The 25,577-nt window shown below is 47.7% G+C and overlaps 1 protein-coding gene across 9 annotated transcripts in view; it reads right to left on the bottom strand.

Annotated features, from left to right (window-relative positions):
• The window catches only part of TMEM44 (transmembrane protein 44), a 49,359-nt gene that overhangs the window by 22,250 nt on the left and 1,532 nt on the right, over nucleotides 1-25,577 (bottom strand). For 8 of the 9 annotated variants that reach the window (XM_043873977.1, XM_043873976.1, XM_043873975.1 and 5 more), the window contains exons 2-8: nucleotides 23,575-23,701; nucleotides 21,666-21,759; nucleotides 20,405-20,571; nucleotides 20,112-20,198; nucleotides 16,533-16,703; nucleotides 13,557-13,697; nucleotides 11,831-11,935 (exon numbers count right to left, since the gene is read on the bottom strand). In XM_043873977.1, coding sequence (XP_043729912.1) covers nucleotides 11,831-11,935; nucleotides 13,557-13,697; nucleotides 16,533-16,703; nucleotides 20,112-20,198; nucleotides 20,405-20,571; nucleotides 21,666-21,759; nucleotides 23,575-23,701 — 892 coding nt within the window. The remainder of the gene's footprint in view (nucleotides 1-11,830; nucleotides 11,936-13,556; nucleotides 13,698-16,532; nucleotides 16,704-20,111; nucleotides 20,199-20,404; nucleotides 20,572-21,665; nucleotides 21,760-23,574; nucleotides 23,702-25,577) is intronic. The other variant, XM_043873978.1, reaches the window with a different exon arrangement.

The raw sequence follows: 25,577 nt of genomic DNA on the forward strand, positions 1-25,577 counted from the left end.
AGTGCACTCCATCGAGGCTTAACCAACACACCTGCCGGCAGACTATGAGAGTGCCTTGGGAAGGGTTAAGCGGGGAAGGAACTTGTGAGATTATCTATCTAACTATCATCTATCTGCACCTATCTATCTAGACTTCCCAGGTGGCCCCACCAATGCAGGAGACATGAGACGCAGGCTCGATCCCTGGTTGGGGAAGATGCCCTGGAGGAGGAAACAGCAACCTACTCCAGTATTCTTGCCTGAAGAATCCCATGGACAGAGAAGCCGGGCAAGCTATAGTCCATAGATTCTCAGAGTTGAACACGATTGAAACAACTTAGCAAGCACCCATATCTATCTATCTATCATCTATCCCTCTGTTCAACTCAGAAGAGAGCTTCCTCCCACAGGGCACACAGGTTTCCACAGGAATCCTTGAGGCTATGGGCTGGGGTTTCAGTTCAGTTCAGTCACTCAGTTGTGTCTGACTCTGCGACCCCGTGGACTGTAGCGCCAGGCTTCCCTGTCCATCACCAACTCCTGGAGTTTACTCAAACTCATGACTATTGAGTCAGTGATGCCATCCAACCATCTCATCCTCTGTCGTCCCCTTCTCCTCCCGCCTTCAATCCTTCCTGGCATCAGTGTCTCTTCAAATGAGTCAGTTTTCCACATCAGGTGGCCAAAGTATTGGAGTTTCAGCTTCAGCATCAGTCCTTCCAATGAACACCCAAGACTGATTTCCTTTAGGATGGACTGGTTAGATCTCCTTGCAGTGCAAGGGTCTCTCGAGAGTCTTTTCCAACACCACAGTTCAAAAGCATCAATTCTTTGGTGCTCAGCTTTCTTTATTGTCCAACTGTCACATCTATACATGACTACTGGAAAAACCATAGCTTTGACTAGATGGACCTTTGTTGGCAAAGTAATGTCTCTGCTTTTTAACATGCTGTCTAGGTTGGTCATAACTTTTCTTCCAAGGAGCAAGTGTCTTTTAATTTCATGGCTGCAGTCACCATCTGCAGTGATTTTGGAGCCCAAAAAAATAAAGTCTCTCATGGTTTCCACTGTTTCCCCATCTATTTGCCATGAAGTGATGGGACCAGATGCCATAATCTTAGTTTTCTGAATGTTGACTTTTAAGCCAACTTTTTCACTCTCCTCTTTCACTTTCATCAAGAGGCTCTTTAGTTCTTCTTTGCTTTCTGCCATAAGGGTGGTGTCATCTGCATATCTGAGATTATTGATACTTCTCTCAGAAATCTTGATTCCAGCTTGTGCTTCATCCAGCCCAGTATTTCTCATGATGTACTCTGCATATAAGTTAAATAAGCAGGGTGACAATATACAGCCTTGACATACTCCTTTTCCAATTTAGAACCAGTCTGTTGTTCCATGTCCAGTTCTAACTGTTGCTTCCTGACCTGCATACAGATTTCTCAGGAGGCAGGTCAGGTGGTTTGGTATTCCCATCTCTTGAAGAATTTTCCACAGATTGTTGTGATCCATACAGTCAAAGTCTTTGGCATAGTCAAGAAAACAGAAGTAGATGTTTTTCTGGAACTCTCTTGCTTTTTTGATGATCCAACAGATGTTGTCAATTTGATCTCTGGTTCCTCTGCCTTTTCTAAATCCAGCTTGAACATCTGGAAGTTCACAGTTCATGTACTGTTGAAGCCTGGCTTGGAGAATTCTGAGCATTACTTTGCTAGTGTGTGAGATGAGTGCAATTGTGTGGTAGTTTGAGTATTCTTTGGTGTTGCCTTTCTTTGGGATTGGAATGAAAACTGACCTTTTCCAGTCCTGTGGCTACTGCTGAGTCTTCCAAATTTGCTGGCATACTGAGTGCAGCACTTTCACAGCATCATTTTTTAGGATTTGAAATAGCTCAACTGGAATCCCATCACCTCCACCAGCTTTGTATTGATGCCTCCTAAGACCCACTTGACTTCACATTCCAGATATCTGGCTCTAGGTGAGTGGTCACACCATCGTGATTATCTGGGTCGTGAAGATCTTTTTTGTGTAGTTCTGTATATTCCTGCCACCTCATCTTAATATCTTCTGCTTCTGTTAGGTGCATACCATTTCTGTCCTTTACTGAGCCCATCTTTGCATGAAATGTTCCCTTGGTATCTCTAATTTTCTTCAAGAGATCTCTAGTCTTTTCCATTCTATTGTTTTCCTCTATTTCTTTGCATTGATCACCGAGGAAGGCTTTCTTATCTCTCCTTGTTATTGTTTGGAACTCTGCATTCAAATCGGTGTGTCCTTTTCTCCTTTGCGTTTAGCTTCTCTTCGCAGCTATTTGTAAGGCTTCCTCATACAACCATTTTGCTTTTGCATTTCTGTTTCTTGGGGATGGTCTTGATCACTGTCTCCTGTACAATGTCACGAACCTCCATCCATAGTTCTTCAGGCACTGTCTATCAAATCTAATCCCTTGAATCTATTTGTCATTTCCATTGTATAATCATAAGGGATTTGATTTAGGTCACACATGAATGGTCTAGGGGTTTTCCCTACTGTCTTCAGTTTAAGTTTGAATTTGGCAAGAAGGAGTTCATGATCTGAGCCACAGTCAGTTTCCGGTCTTGTTTTTGCTGACTGTATAGAGCGTCTCCATCTTCAGCTGCAAAGAATATATCAATCTGATTTCTGTATTGACCACCTGGTGATGTCCATGTGTAGAGTCTTCTCTTGTGTTGTTGGGAAAGGGTGTTTGCTATGACCTGTGCGTTCTCAGCAAAACCCTATTAGCCTTTGCCCTGCTTCATTCTATAGTCCAAGGCCAAATTTGTCTGTTACTCCAGGTATTTTTTTATTTCCTACTTTTGCATTCCAGTACCCTATGATGAAAAGGACATCATTTTTGGGTGTTAGTTCTAAAAGGTCTTGTAGGTCTTCATAGAACCGCTCAACTTCAGCTTCTTCAGCATTACTGGTTGGGGCATAGACTTGGATTACTGTGATACTGAATGGTTTGCTTTGGAAACGAAGAGAGATCATTCTGTCGTTTTTGAGATTGCAGCCAAGTATTGCACATTGGACTCTTTTGTTGACTATGATGGCTACTCCATTTCTTCTAAGGGATTCTTGCCCAAAGTAGTAGATATAATGGTCATCTGAGTTAAATTCACCCATTCCAGTCGATTTTAGTTTGCTGATTCCTAAAATGTTGATGCCATCTCCTGTTTGACCACTTTCAATTTGCCCTGACTCATGGACTTAACATTCCAGGTTCCTATGCAATATTGCTCTTTACAGCATCGGACTTTACTTCCATCACCAGTCACATCCACAACTGGATGTTGTTGTTGCTTTGGGCTCAATCTCTTAATTCTTTCTGGAGTTATTTCTCCGCTGATTTCCAGTAGCATATTGGGCACCTACCGACTTGGGGAGTCCATCTTTCAGTGTCCTATCTTTTTGCCTTTTCATACTGTTCATGGGGTTCTCAAGGCAAGAATACTGAAGTGGTTTGCCATTGCCTTCTCCAGTGGACCATATGTTGTCGGAACTCTCCAACATGACCCGTCTGTCTTGGGTGGCCCTATACGCATGGCTCATAGTATCATTGAGTTAGACAAGGTTGTGGTCCTTGTGATTAGATTGATTAGTTTTCTGTGATTGTGGTTTTCAGTCTGTCTGCCCTCTGATGGAGAAGGATAAGAGGCTTATGGAAGCTTCCTGATGGGAGAGACTGACTGAGGGGGAAACTGGGTCTTGTTCTGATGGGCAGGGGCATGCTTAGTAAATCTTTAATCCAGTTTTCTGTTGATGGACAGGGCTGTGTTCCCTCCCTGTTATTTCAGTTTAGTTCAGTTCAGTCGCTCAGTCTCAGTCATGTCCGACTCTTTGTGACCCCATGAATCGCAGCACGCCAGGCCTCCCTGTCCATCACCAGCTCCCAGAGTTTACTCAAGCTCATGTCCATTGAGTCAGTGATGCCATTCAGACATCTCATCCTCTGTTGTCCCCTTCTCCTCCCACCTTCAATCTTTCCCAACAACAGGGTCTTATCCAATGAGTCAGTTCTTCACATCAGGTGGTCAAAGTATTGGAGTTTCAGCTTCAGCATCAGTCATTCCAATGAATATTCAGGACTGATTTCCTTTAGGATGGACTGGTTGGATCTCCCTGCAGTCCAAGGGACTCTCAAGAGTCTTCTTCAACACCACAGTTCAAAAGCATCAATTTTTCGGCACTCAGCTTTCTTCACAGTCCAACTCTCACATCCATACATGACCACTGGAAAAAACCATAGCCTTGATCAGAAGGACCTTTGTTGGCAAAGTAATATCTCTGCTTTTTAATATGCTGCCTAGGTTGGTCATAACTTTCCTTCCAGGGAGTAAGCGTCTTTTAATTTCATGGCTGCAGTCACCATCTGCAGTGATTTTGGAGCCCAGAAAAATAAAGTCAGCCACTGTTTCCATTGTTTCCCCATCTATTTGCCATGAAGTGATGGGACCAGATGCCATAATCTTAGTTTTCTGAATGTTGAGCTTTAAGCCAACTTTTTCACTCTCCTCTTTCTCTTTCATCAAGAGGCTTTTTAGTTCCTCTTCACTTTCTGCCATAAGGATGGTGTCATCTGCATATCTGAGGTTATTGATATTTCTCCCGGCAATCTTGATTCCAGCTTGTGCTTCTTCCAGCCCAGCGTTTCTCATGATGTACTCTGCATATAAGTTAAATAAGCAGGGTGACAATATACAGCCTTGACATACTCCTTATCCTATTTGGAACCAGTCTGTTGTTCCATGTCCAGTTCTGGGGCCAAACTAGAACTGACTCATTTGAAAAGACCCTGATGCTGGGAAAGATTGAAGGTGCGAGAAGGGGACGACAGAGGATGAGATGGTTGGATGGCAACAATGACTTGATGGACATGAGTTTGAGTAAACTCCGGGAGTTGGTGATGGACAGGGAGGCCTGGTGTGCTGCGATTCATGGGCTCCCAAAGAGTCGGACACGACTGAGCAAATGAACTGAACTGAAAGTATGGTGTGCTTAGTTTGAGCCTCCCTGGTGGTTCAGGTGGTAAACTGCAGGTGGTTCTGCCTGCATTGCGGACACCTGTGTTCGATCCCTGCAGTGGGAAGATCCCCTGGAGAAGGGGAAGCCTACCCACTCCAGTATTCTGGCCTGGAGAATTCCATGGACTGTACAGTCCATTGGGTTGCAAAGAGTCAGACACGAGTGAGCAACCTTCACTTTCACTTTCAAACGGTGGAGGTAATGAAGATAACGGCGACCTCCTTCAAAATGTCCCATGCTTGCACTGCTACACTCAGTGCCCCCAACCCTGCAGCAGGCCACCGCCGACCCACGCCTCTGCCAGAGACTCCTGGACACTCACGGCAGGTCTGGGTCAGTCTCTTGTGGGGTCACTACTCCTTTCTCCTGGGTCCTGCTGCACAGGACCTGGTGCACAGGTTCTGTTTGTGCCCTCCAAGAGTCTGTTGCCCCAGTCCTGTGTAAGTTCTGGTGGCTCTATGGTGGGGTTAATGGTGACCTCCTCCAAGAGGGTTTATGCCACATCCATGTCTGCTGCACCCAAAACCCCTGTCCCTGCAGCAGGCCACTGCTGACCTGTACCTCTGCAGGGGACACTCAAACACAGGTCTGTCTCAGTCTCTGTGGGGTCTCTGGGTCCTGGTGCACACAAGGTTTGTTTGAGCCCTCTGAGTGTCTCTGGTGGCTATGGGGTTTGATTCTAAACACGATTTCGCCCCTCCTGCTGTCTTGCTATCTCAAATCCTAAAAGATGGTGCTGTTAAAGTGCTGCACTCAGTATGCCAGCAAATTTGGAAGACTCAGCAGTAGCCACAGGACTGGAAAAGGTCAGTTTTCATTCCAATCCCAAAGAAAGGTAATGTCAAAGAATGCTCAAACTACCACACAACTGCACTCATCTCACATGCCAGCAAACTAATGTTCAAAATTCACCAAGCCAGGCTTCAACAGTACATGAACCGTGAACTTCCAGATGTTCAAGCTGGATTTAGAAAAGGCAGAGGAACCAGAGATCAAATTGACAACATCCGTTGGATCATCGAAAAAGCAAGAGATCCAGAAAAACACCTACTTCTGTTTTCTTGACTATGTCAAAGCCTTTGACTGTGTGGACCACAACAAACTGTGGAAAATTCTTCAAGAGTTGGGAATACCAGACCACCTGACCTGCCTCTTGAGATATCTGTATGCAGGTTAGGAAGCAACATTTAGAACTGGACATGGAACAACAGACTGGTTCTAAATTGGAAAAGGAGTATGTCAAGGCTGTATATTGTCACCCTGCTTATTTAACTTATATGCAGAATACACCAAGCTCAAGCTGGAATCAAGATAGCTGGGAGAAATATCAGTAATCTCAGCTACGTAGATGATACCACCCTTATGGCAGAAAGCAAAGAAGAACTAAAGAGCCTCTTGATGAAAGTGAAAGAGGAGAGTGAAAAAGTTGGCTTAAAACTCAACATTCAGAAAACTAAGATCATGGCATCTGGTCCCATCACTTCATGGCAAATAGATGGGGAAACTGGGGAAACCATAAGAGACTATTGTTTTGGGCTCCAAAATCACTGCAGATGGTGACTGCAGCCATGAAATTAAAAGACGCTCGCTCCTTGGAAAGAAAGTTATGACCAACCTAGGCAGCATATTAAAAAGCAGAGACATTACTTTATCAACAAAGATCCGTCTAGTCAAGGCTTTGGTTCTTCTAGTAGTCATGTATGGATGTGAGAATTGGACTATAAAGAAAGCTCAGAGCAGAAGAATTGTTGCTTTTGAACTGTGGTGTTGGAGAAAACCCTTGAGAGTCCCTTGGACTGCAAGGAGATCCAATCAGTCCACCCTAAAGGAAATCAGTCCTGAATATTCATTGGAAGGACTGATGCTGAAGCTGAAACTCCAATACTTTGGCCATCTGATGCAAAGATTTGACTCATTGGACAAGACCCTGTTGCTGGGAAAGATCGAAGGTGGGAGGAGAAGGGGATGACAGAGGATGGGATGGTTGGATGGCATCACCGATTCAATGGACATGAGTTTGAGTAAACTCCGGGATTTGGTGATGGACAGGGAGGCCTGGTGTGCTGCAGTCTATGGAGTTGGAAAGAGTCGGACACGACTGAGCCACTGAACTGAACTGAACTGATCTCTCTGTCTGTCTCAGAAGACAGCTTCCCCTCACAGGGCACATGGTTTTCCACAGAGATCCTCGAGGCTGTGGGCTGGGGTTTCAGAGCATGCATATCTATCTATCTGTCATCATCAATCTATCTCTCTGTACATTTCAGGAGAGAGCACCCTTCCACAGGGCACACAGGTTTCCACAAGATCCTTGAGGCTGTGGGCTGGGGTTTCAGAGCCAGGCAGTCATCACACTGACGCAGCACAGGAGGAGCAACCTGCCTTCCAGACCATGTGTCCACCAGCTAACTGTGTGACCTTGGCAAAAAACCTCCTCCTCCTAAACATCACTTTCCTAACATGTAGGTAGGGCTGGTAGCCCCTGCCTGTCCTCCTCTTAAGTGTTCACGAGGATAAGATTTAGTAAACACCCTGGACACATGAGAAGAACAGTGCTTGTACTGGTCCCCAAATCACGCAGGGCTGCAACCCTAGACAGGTCAAGGGCACAGATCCCTGTGAGAGTCGGCTGGAAGGGAGGAAAATCCACAAAGGAGACACAGGCAGAGACACAGGGGTGTGGCAGAGGCCTCCCAGCCACAACAACGAAAGAATCTATAAAGTCCCCAGGGCTGACCACATCTGAGTCACAGATAAAATGGAGTTTCAAATGCTGCGAGTTGTGGACTCCTAGGACCCCACGCCCTCAGCCTGGCCCCAGCTGTGCCTCTTGGGAAATCTCTCATTAGACCAGTGTTCAGGAGGGGATGTTGGGAAGAGTGGGCACCTCACTGGCTCGTTTGCCTGCTTCATAGGGTAGTCCAAACAGGATGTGTATTAAAGCACATGGCATCACAGTACCAAACCACAACATGCCCAGTAGGGCATTCTCATTTAAAAAAAAATATGCTAACAAAGCAGGCATGAAATGGTGGCAGAAAAAGCATGTCCTTTTTATAAAAGCTCAGGACACAGAATCAGACAGGCTTAGTCTGAAACCTATTTTTGAGATTTTCCAACTATGGGATCTTGGGCAAGTGAGTTAACCTCTCTGTGACTCATTCTAAAATAATAACAAAGTATTAAATATAATAACATAATAATAATTCAATAATTTCTATAACAATAGAAATAACACTTGTATCTACTTCCAGTTGTTATAAGAATTTGTGCTGATGATAATTTTAAAAAACATTTATCAAGCCTTTTCTGGGTGTCAGCCATTATGCCAAGTAAGAAGCTGCATAACTCTGTAAGGAAAGACACAGACTGGGTAGAGACAGGTATGAATCCTGGTTCCAACACCAACAGATCGTGTGACCTTGAGCAAGCTTCTTAATCTCAACCGGCCCCTTTTCCTTCTCTGTAAAATGAACACAGTAACCTCAAGGGTTAGGTGTTGGGATTAAATGATGTAATCTATGTAAAGCACTCAGACCAGTACTCTAAGCACTATGACCAGTACAGTTATCACCAGAAGGGTTGGTTGTTATCAGTTACTCAGCCTGACAGGCAGCTATTCCTCAGTAAACAGACCACCACGGGAATGACGACTCTTCTGCTCATGCTAGAGGCAGGGCTCCAGGCTCCCAGCTGGGAGCTGTCATGAAGACAACGCTCGCCCTCTGGTGGACACAGAAGGAAGAGAACAAGACAACACAGTCCTCCCAGAGTCTGTTTCCCAGCAGGCATCCTCTCAAGACTCAGATACTGGGAGTGTTGCGTTTAAGTGAACGCAACTTTCGCATTATTGTTTTTTATTTTGCGTCATTCTTTTTTATTTTGCATTATTATTTTTCAGAAATTCCATGATTTCAAAATTTCTAATGCAAAGCGTTGGCCAGATGCTGCCAGGGTTCCTCGTGCTTTCCCCAGGGCTTCCAGTCACCCACTTACCCACCCACCCTCCCGACGGAAGAAGAGCTTAACGGCCAAAGTAGGCTCTTAATTGTGAAAGCGTGCTCCGAATCTCCCTAAACTTCACTTACATCACATACAGATTATCTGCACCCACTTCCCAAGAAACAACAATAAAAATAAAAACCTCTCTATCAGGACCAAACTCTGAGCTGTCAGCATGTCCCAAGGTCAGCTCAGTGGGGCCCCAACCACTGAACTCTTCATTCCAACACACCTGGTGCTGTGACTCGATGCACCAGGGTTGAGGCAGATAAGACAGAAGGAGACAAGGTTTATATCCCAGCAGGAAACAGAAAACAAACAAAAGTAAAAGATCATGAAATGTGCTTTGCAGAGCATTTTAACAAGTAATAAAGTAATACAGCAGAAGAGGTAATACACCCATTTGACTGGGTGGTGGAGGAAGAAGGGCCTTTGGAGAAAGTGATGTTTCTACTGAACAGAAAGACGAGAAATAAGCAGACATGTAAAAAAATCAGGAGGAAGAGCGTGTAGGCAGAGGAATGAAGAGATACTCTGTGTGGCCAGAGAGGAGTGAAGCAGGGTAGAAGAGGAGGCAGTCAGGGATTGGGCGAGCACAGGGCTGGGAGGGTCTAACAGGTCTGTGTTAGGAGATTAGATTTTACTCTGCGTGAAATGGGAAGCCAGAAGTGAAGTGAAGTGAAATTCACTCAGTCGTGTCCGACTCTTTGTGACTCCATGGACTATACAGTCCATGGAATTCTCTAGGCCAGAATACTGGAGTGGGTAGCCTTCCCCTTCTCTAGGGGATCTCCCCAACTCAGGGATCAAACCCAGGTCTCCTGCATTGCAAGCAGATTCTTTACCTGCCAAGGGAAGCCAGAGGAGTTCTTTAAATCAAAGAGTGACAAGATATAATTTACATTTTAAAGAGAACTTTCGGGTTGTAAATGGAGGGGGTAGGACAAAAATAGCAGAGAGGAGCAAACCAGTGACAAGGCTCCTGGATCTACTTGTTTTCCCACTTTTTAAATTGAAGTACAGTTGATTTACAATGTTATGTTAGCTTTAGGTGTACAGCAAAGTGATTCAGTTATACATATTTATGTGTATATGTCTATATTCTTTTTTTCAATTCTTTCTCATTATACCTGCCAAGCTCCTCTATCCATGGGATCTCCCAGGCAAGAATACTGGAGTGGGTTGCCATTTGCTTCTCCATAGGATATTCTCGACCCAGGGATCAAACCCAGGTCTCCCACATTGCAGGTGGATTCTTTACCATCTGAGCCACCAGGGAAGCCCTATAGTTTATTACAAGATATTGAATATAGTTCCTTGTACTATGTAGCAAAATCTTGTCATTTATCTATTTTATACATAGTTTTGTGCATGTTAATCCCATACTCCCAATTTATCCCTTCCCCTACCTTCCACTTTGGTAACCATGTTTGTTTTCTATATCTGTGAGTCTATTTCTGTTTTGTAAATAAGTTCATTTGTAGTACTTTTTAGATTCCACATATAAGTGATATCATATAACACTTGTCTTCCTTACTTCATTTATATGATAATCTCCAGGTTGGATCTACTTTATTTTTATTTATTCATTTTTTGGCTGTGCCCCGTGCCAAGCGGGATCTCAGTTCCCCATCAGGGATCAATACCCATGTTCCCTGCATTGGAAGTGCAGAGTCTTAACCACTGGACCGCCAGGGAAGTTCCTGGATTTACTTTAAATGAAGTATTTACAAGACTCGCCCACGGGTGAGATGGGCATAACCACATGGTGGGAAGAGGGGGATCTGGGTTTGCCCCATTGCACTGACATGAGGAAGATAGGGAGAGGAGCAGAAGCCGGTCTGGGCATGGAAATCCAGAATTCCCTATTGGACACGGCATGTGTGAGATGCCATGTGGTGACAATGAAGGGGTAGTCGGGCAGCCAAGACTGAAAAGGATGGAGACACAGGCAGGGGAGATCACAAGAGCAGGCAGGTGGGGCTATGGGATCAGAGAAGGGAGCCCTCCTGAGGCGGAGTTGGGGTACTGCAACCTTGAAGTCAGGCTCGCCGGGAGGAGCCTGCAGGAGTGAGGGAGTCGGAAAAACAAGGACAAGGAGAGCACCAGAAACTGGAAGAAATGGGTGGCTGAATGAATTGACTCTCAGCTAGGACGGAAATTATCCCAGGATTTAGCAACAGGGAGGTCACTGTAGCCTCGACAGGAACATCTTAGTGGGGTATGGGACATGAAGTGGATGTCTTACCACCTTTTTCAGTCTTTTCTCCAGCCCTCCTCCTCCTGAGGGCCCCACGAACAGGCCAGAACCCCGGGAGTCACCCCATACCCTCACTGCTCTACCCACTGACTCCACTGAAGCTCTGCGTCTCCATCAGCTCTGACCTTGGTTCAGGCCGCACCAGCTCTTTCCCGGACTTGCAGCTTCCCTTACTGACCCCCTTATCTCTAGGCTCCTCGCTCCAATCTGCCCCCAACATGGCCTGAGTGATGGCTCTAAAATGCATGTCTGACCCTGAGTCTCTAGTCCTGAAGTCTCCTGGACTCCCATTATCCTCAGGATCATGGTCAGCTTCCACACCGTGACCATCTCACCCTTGTCTCTTCCCCACTTTTTCATCTTCCCAGCTCCACTTCATCTGACCACCTCCTGCCTACCAAGACCTTCAAAAGCTCTTTCCTCTTTTTTACATGCTTTCCTGATTCATTCTGCCCCTCCTGCAGCTAAAGCGTCACCTCTTCAAGAAGCCTCCCATGACCATCCCCCACCCTTCTGGGCACCCGGCTGTGGCTCACGGCCGCTTACCTGCTGCACCGGTTCAATGGTCAGCTCCATGTAGCGACTGATGGCTGCCATCCTCTTGAGCGGCTTGCAGTGTGGGAGTGTGGTGAGCGGCACCCAATCCGAGTTCTTTCAAGAGGAGACAGGAAGACAAAAAGGAAGGAGACACTTTCTAACAACAGGATTCCATTTTCTTCAAAAGAATCCCTACAGTATTTTTTCTGTTCTTTTATGGCACATCTCACTTTCTACTTCCTATAAGATGTATCTTATCTCTTTGATATCACAGAAGGTGGGTGGGTCCAAAACTTTGCTGCACAGTGGAACTACCTGGGATTCTTAAAAAACAGCTAATGTTTAGCTTTTAACCCCAAACATTCTGATTTAATCAGTGTGGAAGTGACCTGGAGAGTTTAAAAGCTCCCCAGACAATTATAAAGTTTGGCAAAGCTGAGAGACCACTTAAGGGGGTGCTAAACAAATGCTTTTAGAAGAAGTGGTTCTCGAACTTTACTGTGCATCAGAAGCACCAAGAGGACTTATTAAAACACCTTGAGCTGTGTTTTGGTAGAGCTTGGTGGACCCTAGAACTTGCATTTCTAACAAGTTCTTGGGCGATGCTAGTCCAAGGACCACACTTTGAGAACCAGAGCAGTAAAGACTGCTGAAGAGATGGTGAAGGCTCTACTTCCTCTCTTCAGAACACTAAACACATGAGGCTCTCTTGAAATATTTTAGCTCCCTTTTGGAATATAATTTCATAACAGATTCCAGAATGGAATGAAAATAACATCCATTAGAGCCTTCCTGGGAACTTGGATCTTTGGTCCAAGAACCTATATCACCACTTTTAGCTTGGCCATACCTATACGCTATCTCCTATTTCATTAATTCAGTCAGATTATGCCATTAAACCTAGAACATTTGGAGGAGTGCACCTGGCTCACTCACAAGGAGTCTCATTTCCACTCTGAAAGAAATGAGAATAGTGAGGAGTCTACATAGGAGACTAGATTTTTTTTTTTCCTGAAAAAATTATCTTAGAAAAGAGGGAGCTGTTTATGTTCAAGTCTTAACAAACTCTCTTATTATCATGAGGTACTTGCTCAATTATTTGTAGCCAAGGACTTCTGACAAAGACAAACTCCCTCAGTTAGCATAGTTCTCTTTACTTACAGGAGTCACCTGATTAAATCAGTAAAGACAGAGACAGACACATTTACAGATATGACATAATTGTAAATGGTGGATCTTATTGTAAGCAACACTTTAAAAATCAGCTTTTTAGCAATATCATCTTTTTAAAAAGTTGTGTTATTGGTGGTGATGCTGTGCATGTCAAATGCATGCAAAAAGTAGGGACATAAGTTTTTACTAAATGAGGGCAAAAAACACATTACTTCTAAACTCAAGTATTAATTTATATAGTAAGTGAACTTCAATATGTGTGTAAATTACCAAATAGCATAAGTGGACATTTGGCTGTTTTATCTACATTGCTAAAAAATGTTCAAGTTTATATAGCGATTAAAAAAAAAAAAACTTTAAAAATATTTTGTATTTGGAAAAACAGAGGATCCTATTTTCTCAGGGCACTCAGCATTGGGCATAACAGTAGTTCTTTAAAGTGACTGGCGGGCCCACACCGGAGGGACCCCCAGACTCCCAGGCTGGGCCCTGGCAAGGCTCTCCACCTCTGCCCATGCTGGGCGCAGACACCAGTTGGCCCCGTCCAGCTGGGAGACCTTGCCTCGGTCATTGCCTCCTGGTTTTCTTCCTCCTTCTCTGCACAGGTCAGAAGGGCTTGGGTGTCGGGGTTCTCTCCTGCTTCAGAGGAAAATCCGAAGACCTGCCTCATCTTGCTCTTCATCACGCAGGAAAGGAAAATGATCTGAGAAGTGGGAGTTAAGGTTCAAGGAAGCGGAGAACTTCAGTTGCCTGATGCTGCCTTCACCTTGGCAGCCCGAGGGCTCCACCCTAGAGTGACGTCCTCACTCCCCAGAATCATCCTGCCAGGGTAGGCCCCAGAACAGACACGAGACCATCTGACGACAGAGCCAGGTGCAATTCTCTCTGTTCCCCCAGGGCCCACCACCCAGCCAGGTGCTCTATTCACTTGGTGAATACTTGTTAAACCAAAGGATTGTGAAAACCATCTTCCTCGGCTGAGGAAGGATGGTACACCTAGTGGGTTGAAGAGCGTCCTCTCCAGATTCATATCCACCCAGAACCTCAGAATGTGACTTTATTTGGAGACAGGGTCTTTGCTGATATCAAGAATTAGTTAAGATGAGGTTGGCAGTGGACTAGGGCGGCTAAGGTAAGTCCCACAACAGGAACTTTCGAGGAAAAGCAGAGATACACAAAAGGAAAAGGGCCACGTGAAGATAGAGGCAGAAATGGGAATTATGCTGCCAGGAACCAAGGCACCCCAGGAGCCCACCTGAAGCCGGAAAAGGCAGGGCAAGACTCTCTCTTTGAACCTTTGGAGAGAGTGTGGCCCCGTCTGGACTTGGGGCTTCTGGTCTCCAGAGCTGAGATAATAAATTCCTTTGGCTTAGGCCATCGAGTTTGTGGCGATGTGTTATGGCAACCCTGGGAGACTCAAACAGTAGGTGAGAAATCGTTTTTGAAACTGTTTCTGCTAAATCCACAGGGTTTTTTCACACACTCCCTCGCCAGCAGAGGTGTTATCCACTGTCAGCATCTCCACCCTCCATTGTCTGAGCTTAGCGTGCCCTTGAGGCCCTCACACCAAGGTCACTGGGGTGTCAGCACATTGGGCAACATCCACCCCAGGCTCCAGCATCAAAGAGGACAGAAAATCAGTGGAACAGAATAGAAAGCCCAGAGAGAAATCCACGAACCTATGGACACCTTATCTTTGACAAAGGAGGCAAGGATATACAATGGGAAAAAGACAACCTGTTTAACAAGTGGTGCTGGGAAAACTGGTCAACCACTTGTAAAAGAATGAAACTAGAACACTTTCTAACACCATACACAAAAATAAACTCAAAATGGATTAAAGATCTAAATGTAAGACCGGAAACTATAAAACTCCTAGAGGAGAACATAGGCAAAACACTCTCTGACATAAATCACAGCAGGATCCTCTATGACCCGCCTCCCAGAATATTGGAAATAAAAGCAAAAATAAATAAATGGGACCTAATGAAACTTAAAAGCTTTTGCACAACAAAGGAAACTATAAGCAAGGTGAAAAGACAGCCCTCAGATTGGGAGAAAATAATAGCAAATGAAGAAACAGACAAAGGATTAATCTCAAAAATATACATGCAACTCCTGCAGCTCAATTCCAGAAAAATAAATAATCCAATCAAAAAATGGGCCAAAGAACTGAACAGACATTTCTCCAAAGAAGACATACAGATGGCTAACAAACACATGAAAAGATGCTCAACATCACTCATTATCAGAGAAATGCAAATCAAAACCACAATGAGGTACCATTACACGCCAGTCAGGATGGCTGCTATCCAAAAGTCTACAAGCAATAAATGCTGGAGAGGGTGTGGAGAAAAGGGAACCCTCTTACACTGTTGGTGGGAATGCAAACTAGTACAGCCACTATGGAGAACGGTGTGGAGGTTTCTTAGAAAACTGGAATTAGAACTGCCATATGACCCAGCAATCCCACTTCTGGGCATACACACTGAGGAAACCAGATCTGAAAGAGAGACGTGCACCCCAATGTTCATCGCAGCACTGTTTATAATAGCCAGGACATGGAAGCAACCTAGATGCCCATCAGCAGATGAATGGACAAGGAAGCTGTGGTACATATACACCATGGATTATTACTCAGCCATTAAAAAGAATTCATTTGAATCAGTTCTATGAGATGGATGAAACTGGAGCCCATTATACAGAGTGAAGTAAGCCAGAAAGATAAAGACCAATACAGTATACTAACACATATATATGGAATTTAGAAAGATGGTAATGATAACGCTATATGCAAAACAGAAAAAGAGACACAGATGTACAGAACAGACTTTTGGACTCTGTGGGAGAAGGTGAGGGTGGGATGTTTTGAGAGAATAGCATCGAAACATGTATATTATCTATGGTGAAACAGATCACCAGCCCAGGCTGGATGCATGAGACAAGTGCTCGGGCCTGGTGCACTGGGAAGACCCAGAGGGATCGGGTAGAGAGAGAGGTGGGAGAGGGGATTGGGATGGGGAATACATGTAAATCCATGGCTGATTCATGTCAATGTATGACAAAAACCACTACAATATTGTAAAGCAATTAGCCTCCAACTAATAAAAATAAATGGAAAAAAAAAAGAGGACAGAAGGTGCAGGATCAGCTGTGCAGGCCAGGTCGGCTCGCAAAGCCCTCCCCAGCCCCTGAGAAAGACAAGGCGAAGGTAAGAAAACAGGTTCACAGAGGGTGGGGCCGACGCAGTGGGGAGCAGCATGGAGACAGGAGCCAGCTCTTCTCTGAGCCCAGGGCCAAGAAGTTCACATTCCCTCTGCGGTCTCACAGAGCTCCAGTCAAGAGATACTTCTTATTATAAAAAAAAAAAAAAGGAAAAAAATACAGAATTGCATGCTGCAATTGTGTCTGCCTGCCCTAGGCTTCAAACCACCACCCTGGCCACTGAGAAAGAATTCCTTCTACCAAGAGGGTAGGAGGGCGTGGTGGGGCAGAGGGGAGAGGAGACACAGGACACCCCGGGACCCGGGATGGATACAGACAGGTCCAGCGCCGCGCGGCCGAGCGAGGTCAGGAACCAGGGCGTGGCCCGCAGCAGGTACTCAGGCCGCCGGTCATGGGCCACGATGGCCGAGGCGTAGAGGAGACCGGCCAGGGCTGACAGGAACCGGGTCCACAGGTGGATGGACGGAAATGTCTTACCCCGGCACTGGGCAGAGAGAGGAAGGGGCTGGGCTGGGAGGAGCACTGCCACCTCGCCCAGCTCCCTTCAGTTGATTCTAAGACCCAGGGCCCTTGATGTGAGAGGTTGGAAGGCAAGCCCTCTGGCCAATGCCAGCGCCCAAAGGTGTTGTTTCCATTGGGCTTCAAGCTGCTTCCAGGAATTCCCTGGCAGTCTGGTGGACCACACGCTTTCACTGCAGGGGACACAGGTTCAATCCCTGGTCAAGGACCTAGGATTCCGCAAACCATGAGCCAAGGCCAAAAAAAAAAAGTTGCCCCCTTTGTCTGGTGAACTCCTATTCATCTCTCAGAACCTGGCTTAAAATCAACTCTGGGAAATTATTCCTTGCCGCCTCCACCCTAAGGGGAGCAAGTAATGCCCTCTTCTGGGTCCCTCACAACTGACATATCCCTCTACTGGAGTGCCTTTCACCCTGATCATGACTTAGCTGCTTACATATCTGTCTGCCCAACAGAAAGAGAGCTCCTCAGAGCAGGGCTGAGGGCCTCACCATCTCAGTGCCCTGGCACCTGGCACTGGGCAGGGGCCTGTGAATTTCAGTGGGGCAAGCATGAGGAAGATAGAGTTATGGAGAGCCAAGCCCTGACCCTTCTCTTCCTGGGACCACCAACTCTGAACCAAATCTGTGCTGGGGGCTGGAAGTGGGCCATGCCTCGGCTGCTCCTGCAGCAGCAACGATTCCCCATGTTAGCACAGTGCTCTACTGATCGGAGCATGTTTCAAATCCCTTGTCTCATTCAAGGACTTGCCCCTGGAAAAATGGGATCTTCTCCCACCAAAGCTACCCAGCCAGACTGCGGCTCAGCGACCCCACCAGGGGTAAGTTAGAGGCAGCTTCTGGGGGATCCAGGGTCTGAGGCCATGCTGGCTCAGCTTCCCATTGCACCCCAATCCTGCTGGCTTTCTTCCTAATGAGGGAACCCTAGCTCTGGGCTTTTGTTCACTGGACCAGACACACTCAGGGCTGGCAGGCCCTCTAAGATTACCCAGATCAGTCCCAATGCAATCTCCCTCTATCTTCTTGCCAAGGGGTCATCTGGCTTGAATGCCTCTAGTGATGAGGAGCTCACTACTTACTAAAGCAGGAATAACAATACCGATTGCCCTCAACATGCCAGCCACTGCAAAGTGTCTAACCCACGGAGTCTTCTTCTCACTGAATGGGAAGTGGCCCTCCCAGTAACCTGCTGATTATTGGTTCTGGTCTTGGTTCTGATCACTGAGACCGCAGAGAACAAGGCTACTCTTTCTGCCCCAAGACAGCCCTCCATTTCCTGTATCCATGAACTCCCTATTTTCTAGGCCAGATACAGTCGCTAAGTGAGAAGTGTCTGCTGGCACGACCCTGGGCAGACCCCAGACGTCCGGCACACAGCCAGAAGTAACACAGAGAGGGCCACTGCTCTCACGGTGCCCACCCTCTGCTGGGGAACCAGGCAGCCACTCGGCAAATAGCTAAAGGAGCCAATTTCAGGCTGTGATAAATGCGATCAAGAAAATGAAGCAGAGGGAGGGACCCAGAGGTGGGGTTGGCTTGGGGTATTTTAGGGGGGCTGGTGTTATGGGTTGGATTGAGTTTCCCTAAAAAGACATTGGAGTCCAACTCCCAGAGCTAGTAAATGTAGCCTTATTTAGAAGTAGGGTCTTTGTAGATGATCAAGTTAAGCTGAGGTTGTTAGGATGAGTCCTAATCCAAGATGACTACGTCCTTATGACAAGGTGAAAGTCAGATATAGGAATGTATGGAGAAAAGGCCACGTGAAGACTACATGCATTGGTGCGTGCATGTGTACGTGCACACGTGCGCACACACACACACATACACACACACAGAGAACACCACACAAATCCTGGAGTTGTGCTGCCACCAGTCAGGGAACTAGCAGAAGCTCGGAGAAGGGCCTGGAACAGATCCCTCTCTAGGGCCTTCAGAGGGAGCGTGGCCCTGACACTTTGGGGTCGGGCCTCTGGCCCCTGAGACTTAAAGACAATACATTTCTGTCGTTCCCAGTTGTGACACTTTGTTACGGCAGGCGAAGGAAACTTTTATAATACAGGTGGCCAGGGCACCACAGCAGTTCCTTCAAAGGTTGTCATGTGACACAGCTTCCCAGCCCCCACACTACCCTGGAGACCCCTCCCAGGGGGGCTGAACTGAGCACAGTGCTCCCCATGCTCACCTCCATTGATCTGGAGATCACACCTTTGCTGAGGAGGCCGGGTGCCCTGGGAGGTTTCAAGCTGCAGCTCTCAGAGCGCTCAACTAAGACCCCGACATCCCCAAATCCTGTTCTCCTGGAACTGCTATTAAATCACAGCGCTGAGACTTCCCTGGCGGTCCAGTGGCTAAGACTCTGCACTCCCAGTGCAGCGGGCCCCAGTTCAATCCCTGGTCAGGGAACTAGATCCCACATGCTGCAACTAACAGTTTGCATGCCACAACTAAAGATCCTACACACCGTAAAAAAGATCGAAGATCCTGAGTGCTGCAGTTAAGACCCGGCCCAGCAGAATAAATAAATTAATATAAAAAAACCACAGTGCTCTTGGGCAAGTGACCGTTTTAAGACTAAAGGATGGGCTGACACATTTCTGGGGTTGCGTAATATGTGGCTCTCTTGCAGGTGCCCTCTTGCCTTGGCGGCCTTCCCTATGCTCTCCTCTGCCCCTAGTGCTTCCGCTCACCTCTGCTCCTCAGGCCCCACCCTGCCTTCCTGCCGACCTGGACTCCCCCAGCACCCAGTGGTGTCAACAGTCTGCACCCTCATTCATTTGCACAACGCAGAGGTTTCTCTCCCTCTTTTCCAAAACCCCAAACATTTGATTCTCTTTCTAAGAGCATTCGAACACCTTGTTTTCCATTTCTGTGTCTTCTTGAGACTGAGCTCGCCAAGGGCAAGCAGGGCATCTCAAGTCATGTCTGTTTCCCCCAGGGGAGTGGCCAACACAGGGCTTCCTCTACCCCAGACACAGGGAAAATATCTGCCAACAAGACACGCTCGAATATAAAGAGCCCTGGAGCTGAACAATCCTATCTTCTAAAACCTCAAACCTTTTCGTTCCTTAATAGGATGCTTGTTCATCCAAACCCAGGGCTCCTTCCTGAGAGCCTGCTTCTCATTTGCCACAAGAAATGGAGTGAACACAGAGCTCTCCTGCTGTGAGCCTCAGGATCCCCGGAGCCTGGGGCCAGCTGTCCTCTGGCCTGCACACATATACACACACACACATATCCCCCCCACCACATACATACAGACACGGCTGTGCACACGGGGACACCACCTCTCCACCCCAGTGACCTGGTACTGGGAGGATGGTCCCAGATGCCCTAAGACCTGCAGGGGTGACCCACGGCCCCAGCCCCAGGCTCACGATTCTGGAGAGTGGGGGGATCCGGGAAACCCAGGCGCCCAAGGCCGCGATGCCACCCAGCAGGAAGCCGAGGATTTCCGTATTGTCCTGTGGGAACAGTGATGCACTCAGCACCCTGGGGAGACGCCCAGGCACTCTAGGCCCGCCTTGTCCTGCTTTAAGGTGGTTCTTCCCAGCAAAGCGTAAGCCTGACCCCCACCCCCCGGATACTAGTTGGGACTGTGTGGAGGGGAGGGACCCACATTCCCCGACATCATACCCCCTTCCCCCAGCCCGAGCAGGCCTGGCCTCACCTGCACCAGGATGCCCAGCAGCCTCCGCTGTGGCCCTCGGTCGCGGCCTGAAGCCCTCGGGACGGCGGCCCACAGAGCCCAGCCCGGGCCCAGGCTCAGTGGCAAGACCAGGGCAAACACGCTGGCCCGGAGCTGCCGCCTCCTCTTCCTCTCCCGGGAGCCCCGACCTGCGCCAGACACCAAGATCCTGCTCAGCTGCCAGGATCTGGAACCCGACAGACAGCCGTGTGGGAAGAACTGGTGTTGACCCCAGCCACGAGGCCAGGGCGGGCTCCCACGTTGTTCCACAAGCCAGACCTTGCCCACTCTTGAAGGGCCTGTGGTCGTGCCCTCTCATTCCCCCCATCCCCCATGCCTGGTGCTCCTCCCCTTCCTCAGCCTTTCATGTCGTTTTATGTTTCAAAGCAGGTCAGCATTATCCTTTATCACATACATCTGCTGTTCATCCTAGACTGGAGCCCCCTAAGGGCAGGCACTGCGCCCAGGCAGCTCTAGAATCTGCGCAGAGCCTGGCACTGAGCGGAACCCGCACAAGCTTGGTGAATGCGCCATGAGGGGGCGGAGTGGTGCCAAGGCATCAAAACTGTGAGCAGGAGAAGCATCGTCTTCTATACAAGTCTTCTTGAAATAGAAGGCAGATCATCTGCTGAACAATTCCAAAAAGTGCATTCCTCCTCTGGGCAGCATTGAGCCCAAGGACATCTTACATTACGCCCTGGTGCAAGCACTTCCTTTTAAGACAAGGGTCCGAGCGTGTTGCTGCCCCTTGTCAGGAATGTCTGGTCCTACATACTCCCAGCCTACCCATCCCATCTCAGTCACCTCCAGCCCCTGCTCTGCCTGAGGCCGTCCAGGCCATTCCTGGACTCCATTTCCAGAAGCGGTGGGGCTTCACCTGGAGCCCCTGGACGTGCACGCTGGGTATCACTGTCTGTCCCCTACGCCCTGCCCCCTCCTTCTTCCTGACCTCTTCCCAGGCTGCTCTTTCATCCGGAAAGCCCTTTCCTGCGGTCCCAGTTCCAGCGTCACCTTCTCCCGACACCTGCAGACCCTCCCCTCCTCTGCGGCCCACTGTGCGCACACACCCTCACTAGCAGCGCTAACTGCCTCTTAGCGCCCTGACTCCCTGCTCTGGCTGAGGCCGGGGAGCTCGCCCATTCATCTGTGCCTGGCAGGGGCCCAGCTAGGGCACGACAGGGAGAGGTGCTGATGAATGAGATGAGTGGACGATGAAGTCAGGAACAGGTAGCAGCACACTCACCCGAACTGGACTTGAATTTGGAACCACAGACTGGGAAGAGAACGGACACAAAGGTCACCAGGTCAGCAGCTGCCAGGTAGGCACCAGTAAAGACCTGCGAGCAAAGGAAAGGTCTTGGTGTTCAAACCTCTTTCAACAACTGTAGTACCTCTCGTTCTGGATCTCCTCCACCACATATGTTCCACCGAAATAGGGTTTCCAGGGATGCCTCCAACTCCATCAAGGTTGGTTATCACCTCCATTCGAGGAAATGGGGTTTTGCTTAAGTGACCAAAGCCATTATAAAAATGTTCATCATAGAGATAGGACAAGATCCCAGCCTGCCACACTTTCCATTGCACGGCGTAGTCTTGTTGTGCAACTTTGGCCCAGCCACTGACCTTCCCAGGGCCTCTGTTTCCTCATCTGTAAAGCAGGGATAATAACAGCACCTCTTTCAGTGTGAAGTTGATGATATGAGCTGACACATGGGAAGTTGCTTAGGCCAGTGACTGGAGGGGAGTAAGATGCACCTACTGAAACTTGCAGTAGCTACTGACAGTACAGTTGACACTTGAACAGCTCAGGGCTTGGGGCGCTGACTTCTTTGCAGTGGAAATTCTGAGTGTCACTTTACAGTAGACCCTCTGTATCTGGTGTTCTGCATCCATAGATTCAACGACCCGTGGATCATAGGGTGCCATAGTGTGTATTATTTGAAAAAAATCCATGTATAAGTGAATGCACACAGTTCAAATCCGTGTTGTTCAAGGGTCCACTGTATTTAGTGCTTAAGAGCATGTGTTCTGGGGTTTGAATCCTCACACTGTTCCTTATAAGAGAATGACTTTAGCAGGGTTATTTAACCTCTCTACACCTCTCCACACCTCTTTTACACCTCATGGTGTAAACAGGGATGATGTGAGCACCCATAATTTAAGGATTAAGTGAGTTAATATATGAAAAGCCCTTACTATTTAATAAACATCAGCTATTATTATCAGACTCGAGCTGAACTTCATTATCGTCTATCAGCTAGTGAGAATTGCCTCCAAAATGAAAGGTGATTTGTTTCTGATAGAATGCTGCTGACAGCAGGGTCTAGAACTCTCCAAATCTGTGTCTGAACACCAGGCCGCCCTCCTTCACATCTCCCTGGGTGGCAAAAGGCCAGGACCAGCCCCCTTAAGTGGGGCCCACAGGTCCTTCTTCCTTGGGATACGTGTTTCAAGACAGGCTTTCAAGACAGGCCCCTTTCTACACAGATTTGTTTAAGGGCCCAGACTTTGGAAAAACTCGAAATGTTTCTCACTTGCTCCAAAGCCCACATCACCACCTGAGAAAGGACTCAGATACCCCTGAATGAGTGGGGACAGTGCCTGGGCTCTAAAAAACAGTAACAGCAAACATCCTTTTTTTTTTTTTTTTTTTTTAATTGGACATCTACTATGTGTCAGCTCCTGTTTTAAGTGCTGGATCGGCACTGAATAAAAGTTGTTGCCCTTATGAAGCTGACATTCTAGTAAGGGTTAACATGCAATAAAGAATCAGTTCAGTTCAGTTCAGTAGCTCAGTCGTGTCCAACTCATTGCGACCCCATGGATGGCAGCACGCCAGGCCTCCCTATCCATCACCAATTCCTGGAGTAGACATAATGAATAAAGTAAAGCAGATGGTATATTAAGGGGGAAATGAGCAGGATGAGGGGTCTGGAGCAGATGTGGGAGAGGTAAGGCACAATTTTAAACAGATGGTCAGGAGGTCTTATTGAGAGGAGATTTTCGAGCAAAGACTTGAAGGAGGTGACCAGTGAGCTGCATGTTTATTGGAGGAGCAGAAAGACCAGCAGGGGCACAGGCCCTAGAGCAAAACTGCTTCACGTGGGAAAGGAACAAATCAGAAGCCACTGTCACCTGTGGTCCCAACCTACCTGGATGGTGAGCTGTTTGGCCAGAATCGCCCCAATGGTGTCACACAAACTGGTCAGGAGGCAGCACGCAGCCCACAGCACTGACTGGTCCCGTCCAGATTTCCTCCCACATCTCAGATACAGAAGCCTGAGGGGACAGACAGGGGTGTGGACAGAATACAGAGATGTAAGGTTGGGCTCCCAGAGCAGGTGTCTGAAAAAGGCAGCTGTGACTTTGTGTCCTTACGAATCACTTTCTTCCCTGGATATTCAGCAGGTGTTTTTGACCTTAGTTTAGAGATGCAAAAAGTAAAGGATGGAAAGGACTCTAGCCTCTGACCAGCAAGCCCACAGCAAGAGCCAGGCCTCACAAAAGAGGTTTTCTTTCCCCCTACCAATCTGGCAGCCTCAAATTTACGACCCACCTCTCAGCACTGACAAACGAGCTGTCAGCTTTTATTTTTTTGAAAGGAAACAGGAGAGTTATAAAAGTAATCCAATCATTGCAGTTTCACTGCAGAGCAGAGTTAATTGCCTAAATGAAAAAGGCAACTTGTTTCTTTGCAATTAACATGAAATCCTTCTAACCCATCTGTGCAGTGAGGTGGCTCGGTTTCTGCCAGCCGCATCTGAATTGATTTCATTTTGGGTGCACGTTCTTCACACACGGGGGGAAGATTCCTCAAAGATGCCGTGGCACTTTGGGTTGACCTCCCTCTAGGGTCCCCCACTGCTGGCTTCTCTCCCTTACTGTTCACTTTCTACCCCCACATTCGCCCAGGAATAAGTGCAGGAAGGCAGGACAAGCTGGAAGGGGCCAGATGTCTCTTTGTCAGCATCATTAGTCAGATCTTGGAAATACTTTGTATGAGCTGTTTCCCTGCCAACATTTTTACAGGTTTTACAGGGAAACTGAGGCACAGTTGCAGCTCTGGTTTCATTTCCTTTAATCATTGGGTAGGACTCACTCCACATCATTAGGACCGTTTGGCCAGTTCTGAGCGTCAGCCCTTGGGACCATTCTATGAGGACAGAAGGCTACTGGGCTCCCAAACATTCCTGACCTACACGATGAAGCCCAAGCTCCCAGTGGGAATGTCAACTCTTAATTTTGAGTCCTGAAACTGTCTGAAGGCCCAAGAGTGAAGACTCTACATCAGAGACTCTCCGAGTTGGACACAGGTTAGAAATAATTCATTTCAACCCTCCCATTTGAGAGAAGAGAAAACTGAGGCCTATGGTGAAAGGTGAGTTAATGGCGGGCCTTCTACTTCACTTGTGGAGACCCTGTGTGTGCCCTGATGCTCTTCAGCCACTTCTCCAGCTCTCAGGGCCAGGGACCCCGGGCAGGCCCTGATCCAGCCCCTACACAGCTGAGGCAAGGTGAAAAGGCAGAGGCTCTGCTCTCAGGCCAGCCAGTGGGCATTCTCACAGAAGCTCCGTAAACTCTCCAAACTTAGTTCGTAGAGGGTAAGGTGTCTGATAACACCCATCTCAGAGGGTGGCGGTGAGGAACATGTGAAATGCAGGTAAACTGCCTCCTTAGTTCCCATCCTCTGATCTGGGTAGTCCCCTCACAAGCCTGCCCCTTCCAGTAGGTCCTGGGGTTTCGGTTCTCCCCATTCACTCAGGCAAGTTAGTTAACTTGTAAAACCTCAGGCTTCCTCATCTAAACAGAGTCAATGACAGTCCCTGCCTCTCAGGGTGGTGGCAGGGATTGGTGAGTTAATGATGGCAGGACTAGGCCCTCAGCAAATGTTCCAAGCGTTTTCTTATTCATGGCCTGCAGACTCTCTTCAGCAACTTCAGACCTGTGAACACGATTGAGTGGTGAAGGTAAGCAGGTGTCAGCCTCCCTGGGGGCTGCCCCCCCCCCCCCCCAGGGAATACATGGGGGGTACCATCCTCCAGAGCTTGGAACAGGGTGGCAGAAGACCTAGAGACCATCTTTAGTCAGACATCACCCTTAGAACCCAGGTTATGGTGATCACTCGGCCAGACCACTTCAGGTGTTGGACAGACCA

This window comes from Cervus elaphus, chromosome 19 (genome assembly GCF_910594005.1).
Source record: "Cervus elaphus chromosome 19, mCerEla1.1, whole genome shotgun sequence".
Classification (NCBI taxonomy): domain Eukaryota; kingdom Metazoa; phylum Chordata; class Mammalia; order Artiodactyla; family Cervidae; genus Cervus; species Cervus elaphus.